General features: G+C 51.3%; 1 protein-coding gene across 1 annotated transcript; it reads right to left on the minus strand.

Annotated features, from left to right (window-relative positions):
- Positions 1 to 3,335: 3,335 nt before the first annotated feature.
- Positions 3,336 to 9,182, minus strand: OTOP3 (otopetrin 3). The gene is made up of 7 exons (XM_026046837.1): positions 8,792 to 9,182; positions 7,357 to 7,493; positions 6,593 to 6,651; positions 5,848 to 5,966; positions 4,570 to 5,240; positions 4,309 to 4,470; positions 3,336 to 3,561 (listed from the first exon to the last, which is right to left on the minus strand). Exons 1-7 carry the CDS (start codon positions 9,180 to 9,182, stop codon positions 3,391 to 3,393), a joined length of 1,710 nt encoding a protein of 569 aa, XP_025902622.1. The 3' UTR covers positions 3,336 to 3,390.
- Between the last annotated feature and the right edge of the window lie 6,861 nt (positions 9,183 to 16,043).

Below are 16,043 nucleotides of genomic sequence, written 5' to 3' on the forward strand. Positions count from 1 at the left end.
TATTTGTGAGTTCCTCTGGAATTTTCTTTTTGTTTCTTGGTGTTTGGTGTCTGATCTTTGTTCTGTGAAAATCAACTTGCACTGTAAACTATTTGCTTATTTACAGAGAGATAAAGATTATTTGAAATGTGCAGTTGGCTGCTTGTTTTTTTTTTTTCCCAGAGATCTATAATCTTGTTTGTGTTGTGTCTGCATGATTTGTGCTACTGGGCAAACATATGCTGGCCTCCATTGAAATGTGCGAGATTTTCTTTTCATTTTAATCAAAAATGAAAACTGCATCTCTGGAAAATGGAGCTGAAATGTGTGTTTTTGGACTCCTTCTGCACTGTGGATAGGAGTCATCAGCAAAGCTGCCTGCCTCAAAGGAACCAAGACAAACTAGAAGAAACAGGACCAAGTCTCCTGACCTTGCGAGGTGGGTGCTCCAACCCCTGTGCAACTGAGACCCATAAAACGGGCAGCGTTGGCCCTAGGTGAGCTCAGAGTGCTGCACTGATGGCAGGACAAGGACGGTGAGAGCAGGAGGGCCCCGGGGTGACGTGGCTGTGCCCCTGGCTTGCTTCTCGCTGCACGTGCAGGTTACCTGCACATCAGTAGCCCTGCTGTTGATGTGAGGTAGCAGCTGCAGGGCAATTCACAGAGTCCCAGAATGTTTAAGGTTGGAAGGGACCTCCAGAGATCATCTAGTCCAACCTTCCTGCTCCAGCAGGGACACCCAGAGCATGTGGCACAGGGGGTCATCCAGGCGGGTGTTGAAGACCTCCAGAGAAGGAGACTCCACAACCTCCCTGGGCAGCCTGTTCCAGGGCTCTGTCAACCTCACAGTAAAGAAGTTCCTCCTCACATGGAGATGGAACCTCCTGTTTTGCAGTTTGCACCCACTACCCCTTGTCCTGTCACTGGCCACCACAGAGAAGAGCATGGCCCCTTCCTCCCTACATTCCCCCTTAATGAACTTATGTTAATCATATCCCCTCTCAGCCTTCTCTTCTCCAAGCTAAACAGACCCAACTCGGTCTCTCAGTTCAGCTGCACGCAAGCTCTGTGCTGTTGGTTTTACCTCTTCTGGGTGCTCGTGAAAAGCCCACCCAGCCCAAAGCTTGAGTTGCATAGAACTGGAACCCTCCCTTGGGACAAGCAATGGAATACTGGTGCATCAGCACCGCGTTCCTCGCTGGGCTGACGACTTTCCGCGGCGGCGTGCAGGCTCTTTACCTCCATCTGCTGCCTTGGAACGGGGTGGTTTTGGAATGGGACAGAGGGCTGTGATTTGATTTACAGTGGCTGTTCGTGAGAGCTGGGACAGGTGGGTTTCTTTCCTGTTCATGCTGGTCAGACATTCGGGTAGGTCATCCTGTTCCCACAGAGATCACAAGCAAACCTCTCAGTAGATATGTGGGCATAGTACTCATGGGACTTGCAATTTATACCTCATTGGGAGAGCTCCACAATACTGTGTTCAGGGGAGACTCGTTATCTTTAAGCAGGATTATACTGCAGATAAAGTCCAGGTAAGGTCATGGGTTAGCTCATGAGCTATATCATTCCTTGTCCCCAAGCTGTCAAAAACTAGGGGGAAGGTTTGAGTTCCTGTTTATCATTTGAAAGGGCCGGAGCTTGGCATGAATCTGCTGTGGATCCCTTGGTACAAACTGTGAAATGAGAATAATTATTAACTTTATTGGAGCCTAATTTATCCAGCTGTTACTTCTCATGACATATATCTGTTGACACAGGCCTAAGTGAAAGGATTTATTGGGCAAAGTTCATGCTCACACTATCATTCTTGCTTTTAGCCTCACAGGAAGGTGTCCTAGCCTGAATGCTGAATCATGAGGACAGTGGGATGAGGATGGTCAGGAGTTTCTCATCACCGTTCCTGCCTCGGGGAAGGTTGGTTCTCCATGAGATTGGAGCATGGGGCAGCCATTGTCAGGCTGTGATCCACCCTTGTCCTGAGATTGATTTATAGAGGGACAGAAGAGGTAACAAGTACATTTTGTACTTTATTTCTTTGGCCTTTGTTAAGAGTCATGAAGGATTTTGATAGCAGAAAAAAAGGATTGATTATAAAGCAAGGCCTGTCCTTGTATAACCTCCAAATGCAAGAGTGGTGCAAGTCAAAGTGAGGTGACATTGAATTTGGTCTTTGAGAGCAGAGCAGACCCAGAGATTCCACCAGATACAGGTGAGCATTCAATTTGTCTTTATTTCCGTTCATCACGCTCTGTATTTGAGACCCATAGTCCCGAGCCCCGTGCTCTCCCACGTGCTTCCAAAGCAAGCATCTCCTATGGACAAGTACTAATGGGTCTTTGATCAAGTGTCCCGTTGTGTAATTTTATTCTTTCATGCTCAGTGTCCCCTGAAATGTTTGTGGATCTTGGAGGTGTGTGAGCAGTGGTGGGGAAAAGTATTGGGGTGGGAGGGATTCACAGTAGCTCTGGCAGTAGCTCTTTCTTGAACCACCATGAACCGGGACCCTGGCTGTTACACACCGGTGCTAACATCACGCACGAGCAGCATAAGCATCAGCCACAACCCTTCTCTAGTGCTTCTCACTCAAGGTTCTCTGAGTGCCTGTAAGGAGAAATATCATTTAGCTTCTCCTTAAGGTGACATAATGGTATTGCTTCCATTTTAGAGAAAGGGAGAAGATGCCCTGAACTAGTGAAAATCTGAAGACCTATTCTGCTCTTTGTCATTGAGCTGCACATTTTTGGCACTTCTGTGGTCTTGGGTCTTATGGGATTCACCCAAGTTGGCATCTGAAGTGTTAGCACCAGGAACAAGCAGAAATAAACCTTGTTTGGATCGTCACAGCATGCTACCCAGTGTACTGATCCTTGGGGAAACTACACATAGAAAATATTTGGTTCTTTGAGTTATAGGTGAGGTGCATCCTTCTAGTCTTCCTGCTGTCTATCTCGAGGACAAGGCTCTTCCGTGCTGCAGGAGAGAGGGATGGTGAGCAGTGGAGGGACTGGTGTCCGTGTCTGTAGATCTGGGTGTTGAGCAGGGTGCAGATCAGTGTCTGCTGCTTTGGTTGAAGGTTGCTCTTGCGTTCTTTAGTCTGGAAGATCTCAATAGGAGTGGGTAAAGTCTCACTCGCTGCCACACAGCGTTCACTGGCAGACTACTACAAAGTACCAGAGCGCTTCCTTAGCTCAGTAAAACAGTTTGTGTGTGTCAACCCTGATGTCTATGGAAGAAAAATAATTATACAGAACATCCTCCTTTTCTGAAGCATATGGAGATGTGTAAGAAGTCAAAGCAGAAGTCAGAAGGAAGAAACTGAAAGGCTTTTGTGTGCACGTGTGCTGCTTACCATATCTGTGTTTGGCCTCATCCTTCTCCCCCGGTCTTGGGGTGGGCGGTCAGCCTAGTTCAGGCCGTAACGTAGACCTCCAGGAGTCCTCCCACCGAGTGCATGCGGTAGAACACGCCCAGAGGGAGGCCGAAGTTCACGATGGCAAACCAGGTGGAATAGCCATAAAAAGACTTCTCCAGTCCGTTCTCAAACACCGGGTGAGCCCCAAATGTGGGCATGATCCACAGCTAAAGAGGTGTGAGGAAAAAAGAGCAAAGTCAGAAGATGGCAAACTGCCTGCTACCTGCACTCTGATCTCATTGTGGCCTCAAGTGGTTGTAGGAATATCTCAAGAGCATCAAAGGGACCTTACAGCTAAAGGAGGGAAGGCAAGCTTCCTCGATAAACCTGCTTGGTCTTTGCTAAGTCAAGTCCTGTCCCTTGAACTCCAGGAAACCTCATGAGAGCCTCATTCTGCCCCAGCCAGTTTCCTCCTTCTCGTGCAGACTGGAGTTGTCCACAGTTTCACTAGTTTAAGGCCATGATGAAGATCCAGATGGCTTTAAAATCCCAGAGCCTAGTGTGCTTATGGCTGCATTTCAATCCTGGAGACTACTGATTACAAAGACTCACTACTAATTACCCATACTTCTCCTATTACCTTGTGAAATATTTTTAATGAAATCCTTAATGATTTTGATAATTTCTTCAGAGGTTAAAGTCATGGCACGTAAGAATTTGAGAGCTGTCTCCTTTCCTGCGCCTGGGAAAACTTAGTTATGTTTCACTCTTAGGCCAAAAAGAGCATTTAGAAACAGGAGAGTAGGGAATTAACAGAAAAACTGGACTTGACTTGTAAAGATGGTTGCACCAGTAGGTTAAAGCTCGGTGGGCAAAGGTTGCTTCTCTGGAATGAAGTTCCAAAGGAAAGAGGAGACCATGTCTGCATTCAGAGCTCAGCCAAACTTTGGTGTGGCAGAGAGAAGAATACTTACTATGATATTGCACAAAACCAAGAAGAAGGAGATCTCCCTTAATGCTTTCCTCTTCCAGCTCAGGTGAGAGTAGGTATGGATGTACGAGAGGGAAACTCTGCGGATCTCCTGGCCCAGCTCTAGCACGCTCACTCGTCTCTGGTTGTGAGCTTCGTGATTCCACTCGTCCTTTGACTCTTCCTCTTTGCTGAGAGGGGGCTGTGTGTGCTCCTGTTTGCTGTTTGCTGTGGCTGTCTCTTCATGGGGGAGCTCTGCACCCACTGCGTGCTGCCTGGCGTGTCCAGCATGTCTGGCCTCAATTGACTCTACAAATGGCTGCCTGTGGAGCCCATCAATAATGAAGACGTTCTGGGTGATGTGCTGAAAGATGAGGAGGACTGAATAGGACAGGATGAGGCTGTTCAGCAGGTCTCTGGGGTTGGTGGCCACAATGGCAACAATGGAGAAGTAGGACATACCGATTTGGCCAAGAGCTGCCCCCATCAGCAGCACCACGTCCAGGCTGCGGGTTGGGTTCTTCAGCGTGTCCAGATCCTTCTTCTCCAAGGCATGGATGATTGTCCCAATCACTGCGGCAGCGCTCATCAGCGGCAGGAGCACAATGTAGTAGGAATAATACATGACGAAGACCTGGCGGTTGGGTGCTGAGCCAGTGGCTTGGATCTGGTACATCATGAAGACGCAGATACCAATCATCACAGCAGCAGCACCCAACAGTGGTCCAAAGACCACCCCCTGGAGCTTGAATTTGGGCTTAATATGAGGGGCATGGTGGTGGCTGATGCGCCTCCCCACGTTCTTCCACATGACATAAAGCATGGAGCAGCAAACAAGGCAGAACTCAGTGCTGAAAGGGTAGAGCAGGATGTAGCCTTTCTGGAAGACCTTGCAGGCAGTTGTGTTTGGGCACGTGCACAAGATGGTCTCGTTACCTGGAGTGAGAGAAGAGGAAGGCAACAGTTAAAAGGAAGATGTCCTGAATTTCATGGCTATCTTCAGGAGCTCTGTATATGCAGGAATGGCTTCTGTCTTTATGTGTCATGGAAAGGATGATCAGTAGGAAGTGACCAGCTCTCATTCTTCAAGGTTGTAAGGATTCAAAATAACAGGATTCCTAAATGTTCCTTTTGGTGAAACCAGAGGTACTAAATGAGAGATACATCCCTTCTTTCACAGCAGAACCTCCTGACCCTTGGAATATTATTTCTTTCTTATCTTTTTCCTTACTCTTAAAAGCAGAGCACAACAGCTATGGAGGTTTCTTCTAATCTAGCAATCTTTTGGCTGCAGTTGACAGGTGAATGTAAGTGTCACTATGTGAAGAGAAAAGGCTTTTCTTTTCCTCCCCCGCTAATGTGGTAGGTTTATGCAGCAAGTCTCCCTGCTGCAGCACATCTGCTGAAGGCAACCTGCAGCAATAGGAAAAGCTGCAGCGTTTGGGGGAGCTGGATGAGATACCCAAATCACAGAGACCAGGACCTGTTGCCTCCCCAGAGGTAAGTCGAGCAAGAATAGGGATGTGTGGAAGAGGAGCCTTGCCTGCGAATCGCTGCTCCACGTCGCGGAGCTGAGACTCGATCTCCTCGTGAATGGAGTCGTTGGTCACTGCTAAGAGCCAGAGGAGGAGGTTGGTGGCTATGGTCAGCATCAGGCCACACCTGGGAGGAGGGAAAGGCACTTTCACCATACGTTGATTATCAAGATTGCTTACAACCTCATCATGTGTTCACCTGTCATGCAGTGCTGTCCTCTGCTCTGTGTTTATTTGTGTGCAGGTGGATGCAGATAGGGTGCTTTGTGTTCATGTGGCCCTTGGCACACAACTTTGCGCCCACAAATCCAACTGTACATGTTCCCGTTTGGCCATTTGCAAAGGAGCAGGGCATTCAAGAGCAGGCTTTGTAGCTAGTGCAAAACTGGCCTCAGCCTGGGCACAGTTACTGGAGGGAAGACTGAGATATCTTCCAGTGCCTGATGTGGAACCCAGGAACAGGAATGGGGAATTAACCCTTGAACCATGAGGTGCAAAGGTCTTTGGGGCTGGGAGGAGGGAACAGGCTTTGAGGCTCTTCAGGTGCAACTGAAGACCAGGGGGAGCTGGTGAGCCCAGGTAGACAGAAGGAGGACGAGTCTAGTCAAGTCATAACCTAGTTTTTATGTGATGCAGAATATAAAGGGCTTGTGTAAGATCAGGTGAAGACAGGTCTAGCAAGAGAGCTCACAAATAGAAAGGAAAAGTTCCTCTTCAGAAAAGAGTAAAAAGCTTTTCCTTTGTTTCTCATACCTGGTGAGGTTGTGCTGGACTTGAATGCAGTCCTTAGAGTGATGCCACAGGAAAACAGCCTGCAAAATGGTAAAAATAAAGACATGAGCAGGGCGAAACCAGCAGCCCATTGCTCTCACAGAGGAGAGAGGCGGGCGAGAAGGTGTGTGTTTGAGTGGGAACAAAGCTGCCTCTGTGCTGTGTGTGCACCTGCGTTTCAGTGCTGGCATGTGTGCCAGTATCCCCAGGTGACTCTAGTGGATGTGTGTGACCTTTCCTGATGCCAAAGGAGGGCTAGGGGATCTGCTTTTCTCTTGTGCATGAGCATTTGTTGCTGAGATGGGAGCTAGGTACTTTTCAAAGATGGCTTTGGGCTTGGGCAGGAAGGGGGAAGAGCGTTGTTGACAGTGGAGTTGCAAAGGGTGCGAGATATTTATGAGAGCAAAATAGTTTTGTGTGGGGGTGTAACAAATAGAGCAAGGCTGGACTTACGTGGAGAGACTGATACAAGAATCTCTCCTTGGCCAAATCTATGAATTTCCTCTCCTTTCTCCCTACTTTAATGTTTCAGAACAAATTCCTTTAGATCTAACAGTACATCAGGTGTTGCTAGAGACATTTATCTCAAAATCTTATTTCTTTGTTATTTGAAACAGTGCGTGATGTGTCTTTACTCGTGAGAATGCCTCACATGCACCTGCTTCCCTATGTGCTCCCACTGCTGTGGCCTCCCAGTGACAGGACACAAGGAACAAGGGGACTCCCAGAGGGATAACGTGCAGTACCTGGGTGCCAACGAAAAGGATTTCGATGCAGGGGAACACGATCTGCACCTGGGATTTGCACTGGATGTGAATGACGCTGTAGCCAATTTCAAACACGTTCAGGAGGACGCTGAAAGCACCGAAGAGCAATAGGGATCCTAGGCAAGCGACAAAAGCACCAATATATCAGCAAAGACATGTCCATGGAGCATTTGATCCCAGCTTGGGTTTAGAGACCTTGTGTCTCTTGGATTTGGGAGGAGCTGGAGGCCTTCCACTTTGGAAGTCTCATGATTTTGGGAGAAGGGGAGAAAGGAAAGCCAGATTCCTGCACTTGCTTTGGTGCTTTGGCTGGTGTGTTTAAGGTTGAGACAGTGCCAGACATTTCTTTGTGTCTGGAGGAGGGTTTTCAGCCTTTTCCGTGCAATCTGGGGGGATGGAGGAAAGCTAATAGCAGATGGAGGTTTCCACCTTGCTTCAAGAGATCAGCCTGGCTGAAGGTCTTGGCAACACCACTCTGTAAAAGAGACTGTTTTTACTGTTTCTCTGTGTATTGATATCTCTCTACAGCTTTAGGTGCTGCGGTCTCTTGCAGTTGTATTCCCCTTAGATTTCCATGCTTCATTAATGAGACTGTGTGTGAGACAGGGCAGTTTGGAGAAGCATCGTTTGACCAAGCTGAGCAGTTGTGGTGAACACCTGATGGAAGATCTCCAAGGAAAGCTTGGCTGTCGCTGGGACTTGAGTCATTGGGCAGGAAGCTTCCCTTAGAAACGGGGCTGCTGTGATGTTAAACAAGGGCGAGGGCAGTGTGGGGCTGCTGACATCATGGGAGGGTAAATGCAGAGGTTCTTCGCTTGCTTTGCAAAGTGAGGGCCTGAGCATGGGATTTGGAGTCGCTCTGGCTGCCCGAAGCCCATGCTCTGCTCTTGTAGGATGCAGGAGTCCAGGGTTTCTCATTTGCACGTCACAGCCCTTATGTTTCTCTCCCTTTTCTCTTTTTCTTTTTTTGGCTGTAGGTTTAAGTGTTAGGGAACCTCAGCAAAACAGCTTTCCTAGTGCTGGCCCAGCTCCCCAGGTGCTGGAACATGGAGCCAGTCATTCTTAAAACGTTCTTAAAACCTTTCCTACCTCTCTATGCTCAGCTGCTGGGCTGTGGGGGAGAAGCCTCTGTTGTGCCCTGGGCAGGAGTCACATAGCAAGGTTCATGGTGTAGGCTGAAGGGGAGCCGAGCCCCTGGCCTCACCGGCTGCTCAGGTCCCTTCCTGTGGCATTAGCTTTGCCTCCATCTTCCCCTCAGCCTCCTAACACAAGGAACACGGGGAGATTCCCAGTGTCCTAATTACATCTCCCTTGGGGAACTTTCTCTTTGAGTGCAAGTAAATGGATTTCCTTATCTTCCCAGTGCTGGGAGAAAGGGAGAAGGCAGGAAATGACGCACAAAAGCAGAACTTACCCCTCAGCCAGATGGGCCCGGCATGGTCGTCGCGGTGCAGCACCGCGTGCGGCTGCCGGCTGGTGCCCAGCAAGTAGTAGACGATCCAGCAGAGGCACAAGACCTTGAGGATGGAGAGCAGGATCCAGACGTCTGCCAGCGTGATGGCCACGTGGTTGAAAATCATGCTGCTGAGGAAGGCACTGCCCAGGAACACCACGTTCATGGCCAGCAGCCCTGAGAAGAGCTGCCCGGCTTTCTGCGACTGCCTGTCCCCCTGCACCGGCGAGGAGCAGTGCCGGTAGAGCCAGGACTTCTCATAGTGGATCGTGGAGTGGTCGGGCGCGGCTGAAGCGTGCTGGTGGGTGCAGTGGTGACACGGCTTCTGTCTTGAGACTTTGTTGGCCAGCATGGCTTGGCTGCCCTGGAGGTCACCTGCCACATTGAGAAAATGGGGAGTTAATAGGTTGGATGAGGTGAGGGGCCTACAAAGAGGTTTTGTGCTTTGTTGTAGAGGCCCCTTGTGTGGTGAATTTGGAGGCCTCAGCCTCCTGCGTTTTGGACCTCTTCAGGCTTACCCTTGAGCATAAGGCAAAAGTGGTCCTTGGAAGACCTTGCTTCTTTGGGGCTTCTCTTGGCTGTTCTGCAGCTTCTTCCCCCTCCAAGACCTGAATGAAGAAGAAAAGAGGTTTGTGTTGAGCCCAGATTAGGTATTAAAAATGTCTCTCTGGACAGGTAACTGCAATTCCTCCTCCAAGACCTGAATGAGGAGGAAAAGAGGTTTGTGTTGAGCCCAGATTAGGTATTAAAAATGTCTCTTTGGACAGGTAACTGCAAGGCACTGAGGAAAAGTCCTCCTGTCCAGATCTGTCCTGAGAAACCTGCATTAAAATGAGTATTTGATATCTTTTCCTTGCACTGGTACCAGAGGTGTGTTCCCAGGTGGACCTTTCACACCTTCTCTGCATACAGCCCTGGATTCAGGTTTTGTCCTTTTCTTCTGTTGTTCTAAGGATTAGCTGGAAAAGCTGAACAAGCTCAGACCGATTCTAAAATTCAGAGCTGTTTGATTTTGGGGTGATGGATTTGATTTCTTTCTTACGTTTCTAGACTGTGTGATTTACACCGCACCCCTGGGTACGGCCACACAAAGGTGACAGAACTGATGAGAGGCAAAAAAGCCAAGATTTTGGGAAAAGACCCAGCCTCCCACCCGCGAGGGCTGAGATCTGGACACAGTTAACACCTGGCTCGCTTTCTTTTTCTGCTTTCAGTGTGATATTTGGAAGAGCACGGAGTCACGAGCACCCCGGCACATAAATTTGAGGGATTGGCACAGATAAAACATCCTGATCCTGGTGACTTTTCTCTTGCAGCTTTTTGAGAAAATCACGTCAGGACCATGTTTCCCAGGATGAGGACGTCCCGTCACTCACAGCGATCAGGCAAGACTGCCTTTGCTTAGGGCTCGGTTTGTGGTAAAAGCTGCTATTTCTGCAGGGAGCAACATGGGTCGGGGGGTGGCTGGAGTGAAAGCAGACCCCTTGCAGCAGAGATGCTTGGTGGGGAATGGGGTGTCCTTGTCGTAAGGCTTTGGGGGAGAAGTTATCTGAAAGGGGCTGAATCTCAGTGGTTCCCTCTTCCCTTTGATCTGTGGGGATTCCAATTGCACCTCTCGCAGGGGAGGGCATCCTAAGCTCTTCCCCTTTCGGCTCCAGAACTCACCTGTTCTGGCAGGACAGGACCAAACGCCCACCCCGCTATTAGACCTTTAACCATCCTGCCCTGGGAAGGGAGAGACCGTGAGATCAGCAGGATGCAGAAACACATCCAGGCCACGCCAGGAGGTGCCCAGATGCCCACACAAAGTCGCATGCAACAGCCACCTACTTGGCCCCAACCCCTCAATCCCAGCGTCGGGAGCAGCCGAGTCCTGGCCCTTACCTCCGTGCCGCCTCCTGCGGAGTGGGAGCAGCTGCGGGTGCAGCCTCGCTTGCGGCCGGGTCTCAAACTACCCGCTCCAAGGCCGTCGGGACGCGTGCGGCTCCGTGGCACTGGGGCGACGGCAGAAGGCAGCAGGACTGTTCCCTCCCAAGTGTGGCCTCTGCTCCGAGTCCATTGATTTTTTTTTTCCACCGTGTTTACTTTAGGTCTATTATTGTCATTATATTAATTACTCAGTGAGAAGCTCTTAGCTCCACTAAGGGCAGCCAATGGGGAACGGCTCCTTTATACACCTGCTGAGTTGCCCCATGTCCACGGCTTCGGCACAGCCTGTGCCAACTGGTAAAACCACAAGCCTTGGTGACTAATTTGTGCGGGGGTTTGAGCAAGTTGAAGGCTAATCTGGTGTAGGCTTGTTCTGGGGAGCAGAGCTGGGGGCACGCGGCCAAGCTGCTTTGGCTACAATCCACTTAAATTTGCCTCTGCCCTGATTTTAGGTAGGTCCTAGGGTGTTTTCTCTCAATATGTGCCCCTACTCTGTGCATTTTTGATTTCCCTTTGCTTGGAATGGGTTGACTTGGAATACACTTTGTCCAGTGACAGAATTAAGTGTCTGTTCAGAGCCAGCGTTTCTGCCTGTGTGAAATGTGAGGGTTTGCAGGCTGGCCATGAGCACCCTGTGTCCCCATGCTAAGGCCAGAGCCTTAGGGACTGGCCAGAGCCAGAGGGACTCTTAGCTGTTGGCAGAGGGGCTGTGACCTGGGAAAGAGCAGTCCCAAGTGCGTATGGTCTTGGAGATGGGCAACATGTTGGGAACTCCTGTGTTGGAGGCTTCTGTGCAACATGACAACCAGAAATCAAGTCCCCAAAGTGCCCAACACTGAGCAAAGGAGAGGGCAGAGATGTGACTCCCTGCAGCCTCTAGTGCAATATGTCCAAACTGACCTGAAGGGCAGACTCATGGTCTAGCCTGCGTGACCAGGCCAGGTCTAGCCAGGGTGACCAATATGGTCACCCTGGGTGAGGGACCATATTGGTCTGAGGCTTTTTCTCTTCTTCCATGTGCTCTCTATGCCCCATTAATGCTGCCTTGGGCCAGACCCTGATGTTCAGACTGTGTGGGGCCCAGAATGCTGTCCCTGCTCTTGCTGTAGGCTGAGCTGACTTCTGTCCTGGCATGGTGTGGTGATCTGATCCCTTGGCTGAGCTGGTGAACCCAGAGGATGCTGGAGAGAAGCTGTTTGTGTCCCCCAGGATGAAGCCCTGAGCCCTGGACTCCTTGCAGCTGGCAAAGACGCAGGTCAGGAGTTTGGAGCCATGAAGCACTTAGCAAGAAACTGATATGGAGAGGAAGGACTGGAGGAGCGTGAAGGCAGAGGCCAGAGGTTATCGCGCGGTAGGATATGACGAAAGGGACGGAAAACAAAGAGCAGGGGCAAAAGGGCCGCTTTGCTCGAGGGGTGAGAGCTACTGGTGTGTGCTGGGGCAGCTGTCGTGTTTTACATCTAATCAGCAAACCCGTCATGTTTAATGTCTGACCAGGCCTTGCATTGGCATGGTGAAACCAAGGTGCTTTGTTCTGGGCAGGCTGTTTCATGGCTATCTGTGTTAGATTCATTCTGCCTTCCCCTAAGCACCAGCAGATGCTTGGGAATCTGCTCAAAGACCACATCCTTGTGCCTTGCTTTGCTGCTCTGGGGTCTTCTGTGGGCTGCTGGCCTCTATGCTGGGTGCCTGGCTCTTTTTGTGACCTTATTGAGAACCTATTGGGGAGCTAGGATCCCCAAAGGCTATTTGGTGGCCTCTTTGTTCAACAAACCAAGTGATTCACATTCAAAGTGTTAACAAAACTGGCCATTTTCAAGGTATTTGGCCCTAAACTGGGTTGACTCTGCAGAGTTGGGATATAGGCCAGGGGTCTCGATGTAACCTGGAGGAGAAGTGTGGATAAAACCTGAGATTCTTCCCTTAAAGATGGGCCTGGTGTTTGCACGTGCTTGTAAAGACTGCAAACAGGCACCGTCCTTCATAGCCTGACTTGCCCTCTCCAGATTTTGGAGCTGGGACAAACGCAGAAGACCTGTAAGCCCCTGAGACACTGGCTTAATCCCTCAAATCTGCCCTTCGTTCCGGGAAACACCAAAGTTTAAGCTTGTGTCAATACATTGAAGTCAACCAAGAAAACCAACCGTTAAGCAAAAACGTGGACAGCGAGGCCCAGGAGAGGAGCAGGAAGGGAGAGGACGGATTAAACAAACCAGATTGCCCCTATATGTTTAGGCAGCATGAATCGCTGCCTTGCCCTGGCACGGAGAGGCCCCCTTTGCCAGAGGCTGCGGCAAGGCCGCTGGCTGCCAGCAGGGCTGTTTGCCCCTGCGCTATGGCGGCGCGCTCCCGACCGGCCTTATCTGCGCCTTTAGCCGTAAGAACGCCCGGGCCGGGCCAAGCGGATCTGTAAACAGGAGCCGAGGCGGAAGGAGGCTGGTGCTGGGCCGCGGTGTTTGCCCAAGGGCCTTCTGAGAAATGCCGAGTGCCGGCACTGCGCGGCAGCCCACGCCCTTCCTTCCCCACGGCCGATAACCGCGCGCTGGCGTCGTCTCAGGGCCGGGGCGCGCGGGGCCGCGTGCCGCAGGGCAGCCTCGTCTGCCATGAGCTGGTCCTGCCCCTCGGCTCCATCCCGACAAGCGTGCCACAGTACCCCATGGGAAGCTTCCCTCCCCATTGGCCCTCCATGGCGGTTGTTTCGGCTTCTCAGTGTCACCAAGATGCTCCTTGTCACCATTCGGGCGACAAGCGCTTTCCCCTTTGGTCCTTGGGCGCTGTCCTCCATCGCCGGCTCCCGGCAAAGCCAAGAGCCTCGTGGGCTCTTGGCCTCACGTGGCAAAGCCGGCCCTTGCCCTCAGCCCCTGACCTTCTTGACGCATCTGCTTTCCAGCTGCCTCATGGACCGGTAACCATTAACTCCGAGCTCTCCCCTGCCCCGGCACACCTCAGAGGAAAGCAGATAAAGGGTTTATTATTATTTCTTTTTTTTTCTTTCCTCTAATAAAACAAAACTCGCCCTCAAATAACATGATTAAGAAGCGGCGAGGAAGGGATGAGAGAGCTTGGCAGGGATGGGACGGTGCCTCTGGTGCCACCTTCCCCCTGACTTCCCTGAACAGTGATTTCTGGTCTGCTCTGCCTCATGCACGGAGGTGCCTGGATGGGGCCTGGACTGGGGTTTTCTGTGGTACCGGGTGCTCCATGGCCTTGGTGGGAGCAGGGTCCCTGCTCACAGGCTCCCTCTTGGGCTCAGCGCTCTCCATGCGGCAAGTGCTCAGCTCCTTGGGAAGCCATGGTGGCTTCCACAGCAAAGGGAGCAAAGCTGGAACCCCCTCCCAAGACCCCAGGGCCTCCCCTTTGGGTTTCCACAGCTCTTTGTTTCCAGTAAGTGCCATTCAGACAGGTGCCCCGAGGCACATTTGTGTCCCTGTCCGCTGGCACAGGTCTGAGCTCAGTCGGGTGCAGCTCCAGCAGGGCCGCTCGGTCGGACACTGCCTGAGGCTCCGGGGGACGACGGCTCTGCTCTTCGGCAGACCTTTGCCATGAGCACGGGTGCAGAGAACAGCGTGGCTCGTGACTAACAGGTCCCTTTTGTGCTGATCATGTACGCGGCATCCATGTTTTCCCCCCTCCCATAAAAGCCTCCATCAAGGGAAGATGTTACCTGTTCAGTTGCACTGCAAGGAGGTGCTGCAGGTCCATAAAAGCCTCCCACAGAAGCTCCATCAGGGGAAGATGTTGCCCATTTAGTTGCGCTGCAAGGAGGTGTCGCCGGTGGAGGAGGTGCTGACGGAGCAGCCGGCACCGCCGCTTTCCCGGGAAGCGCCTGCCTTGGCCCGGCTGGGGCACGGCGCCGGGGTGCGCCCGGCTTTGAGTGATGAGCCTAGGGAGCTGCCTGGGCCCAGGAGGAGCACAGGGAGCCTTGGCTGGTCTCCAGCAGCCTCGCACATAATCCCTTCGTGCTGATACATCCTGGGAAGACCATCCTTGAGCAAACAGCAGGTCCCATGCTTGCAGTGGGGTTTACAGAGGATTTGGTTTGGGGTTTTTCTTTTACCCGTTGGACTTGCATGGGTTCTGTCCACCTTCTTGAGTGTGTAACTAGGGTTTGGTGGTGGCTGTTTCCCTATTTGCTCCCCTCTCGAGGCACTAGTATGTGGCCTCGCTCCTAAACCCTTGCCCTCCCTGCACTTGTAGACAAGAGATGACTTGGGTCAGCAAGGAGTGACTGCAGAGATCATGGTGTCCCCAGAGAGTCTCATTTTATCCCAAATGTGATGATCTGTGGTGGGACATTTGGGTTCCTGCTGGCTGAGCGACCTGGAGTGGTAGATTTGGGATTATGACGGACATCAGCGCAGCGTGGGATTTTCCTCACACCATCCTGAGCTCTTTTAGCCCCAGAAATGCCCCTGCCCTTCCTCATCTCTGGGGCAGAATGTCCCGCTTAACCCTGACATGGTGCATTGCTAAAGAGAACCAGGGCCCGGAAAGGGTGTAAAGGGAAAAACCCAGTGTCCCCTCCCGGAATAAAGCAGGTGATGAAGAGTATTTTCTGCCCTCCCCAGAGCTCAATGGCTTGATGCAAAACCATGTAGGAATGTACGTAGGACTGACGTCTTTGCGCTACTTGCGTCTCTCCTCTGACATAACCTGTGGTTTCTGCAGTTGAAATTAATAAAGCTTTTGTTTTAGAAAAGGTGAAGTTCCTAGGGTTAGATGGTATCTCTATCAGGTTAATGCAATAAAAATCCAGACCTTTGGCAGGTCAATGGCGCTGGGAGAGGCTGCCTGGCTGTTCCCAGGCTCGCAAAGGGAAGGACCGACCCTCTTTGGTGGCGCTGGATCGGTGCCTGGCCCCCAGGCAGGGGAAACCAGGGCTCCCCCCATCTCCCAGCCTCCGAGCTCGGCGTCAGGCATGCACGTGTCGAGGGTGAGGCCGTCAGGCTGGTGTCACGCAAGGCAGGGAGACCGTTCCCTTCCGCACGGGAGATCTACGCTTGAAGGGGAAAGTGGTGGTGAAATGTGAACCTGGGCTGGCGCACCAAGGGCGGGGTGTTGCGTCCGGGCTCTTAAATGAAGAATACTCCCACTCCAGGTGTTGTGATTTCCATTTATTCTTTTCTTTGGCAGACACACACAGGCGTCTGTACAAAAAGGCTCGCTGAGTTTTGACACATCTGCACAGTTCTTTGAATCACTTGAACCGTTGGATGTCTTGGGGTACAGACAAAGGTGAGTTGTGCCATTTTGGCATGTGCCCTCCTAGCCCAGTGACGTTAGG

Source organism: Nothoprocta perdicaria, unplaced genomic scaffold (assembly GCF_003342845.1).
Source record: "Nothoprocta perdicaria isolate Ctin4 unplaced genomic scaffold, notPer1 scaffold_46, whole genome shotgun sequence".
In the NCBI taxonomy this organism is placed as follows: Eukaryota; Metazoa; Chordata; class Aves; order Tinamiformes; family Tinamidae; genus Nothoprocta; species Nothoprocta perdicaria.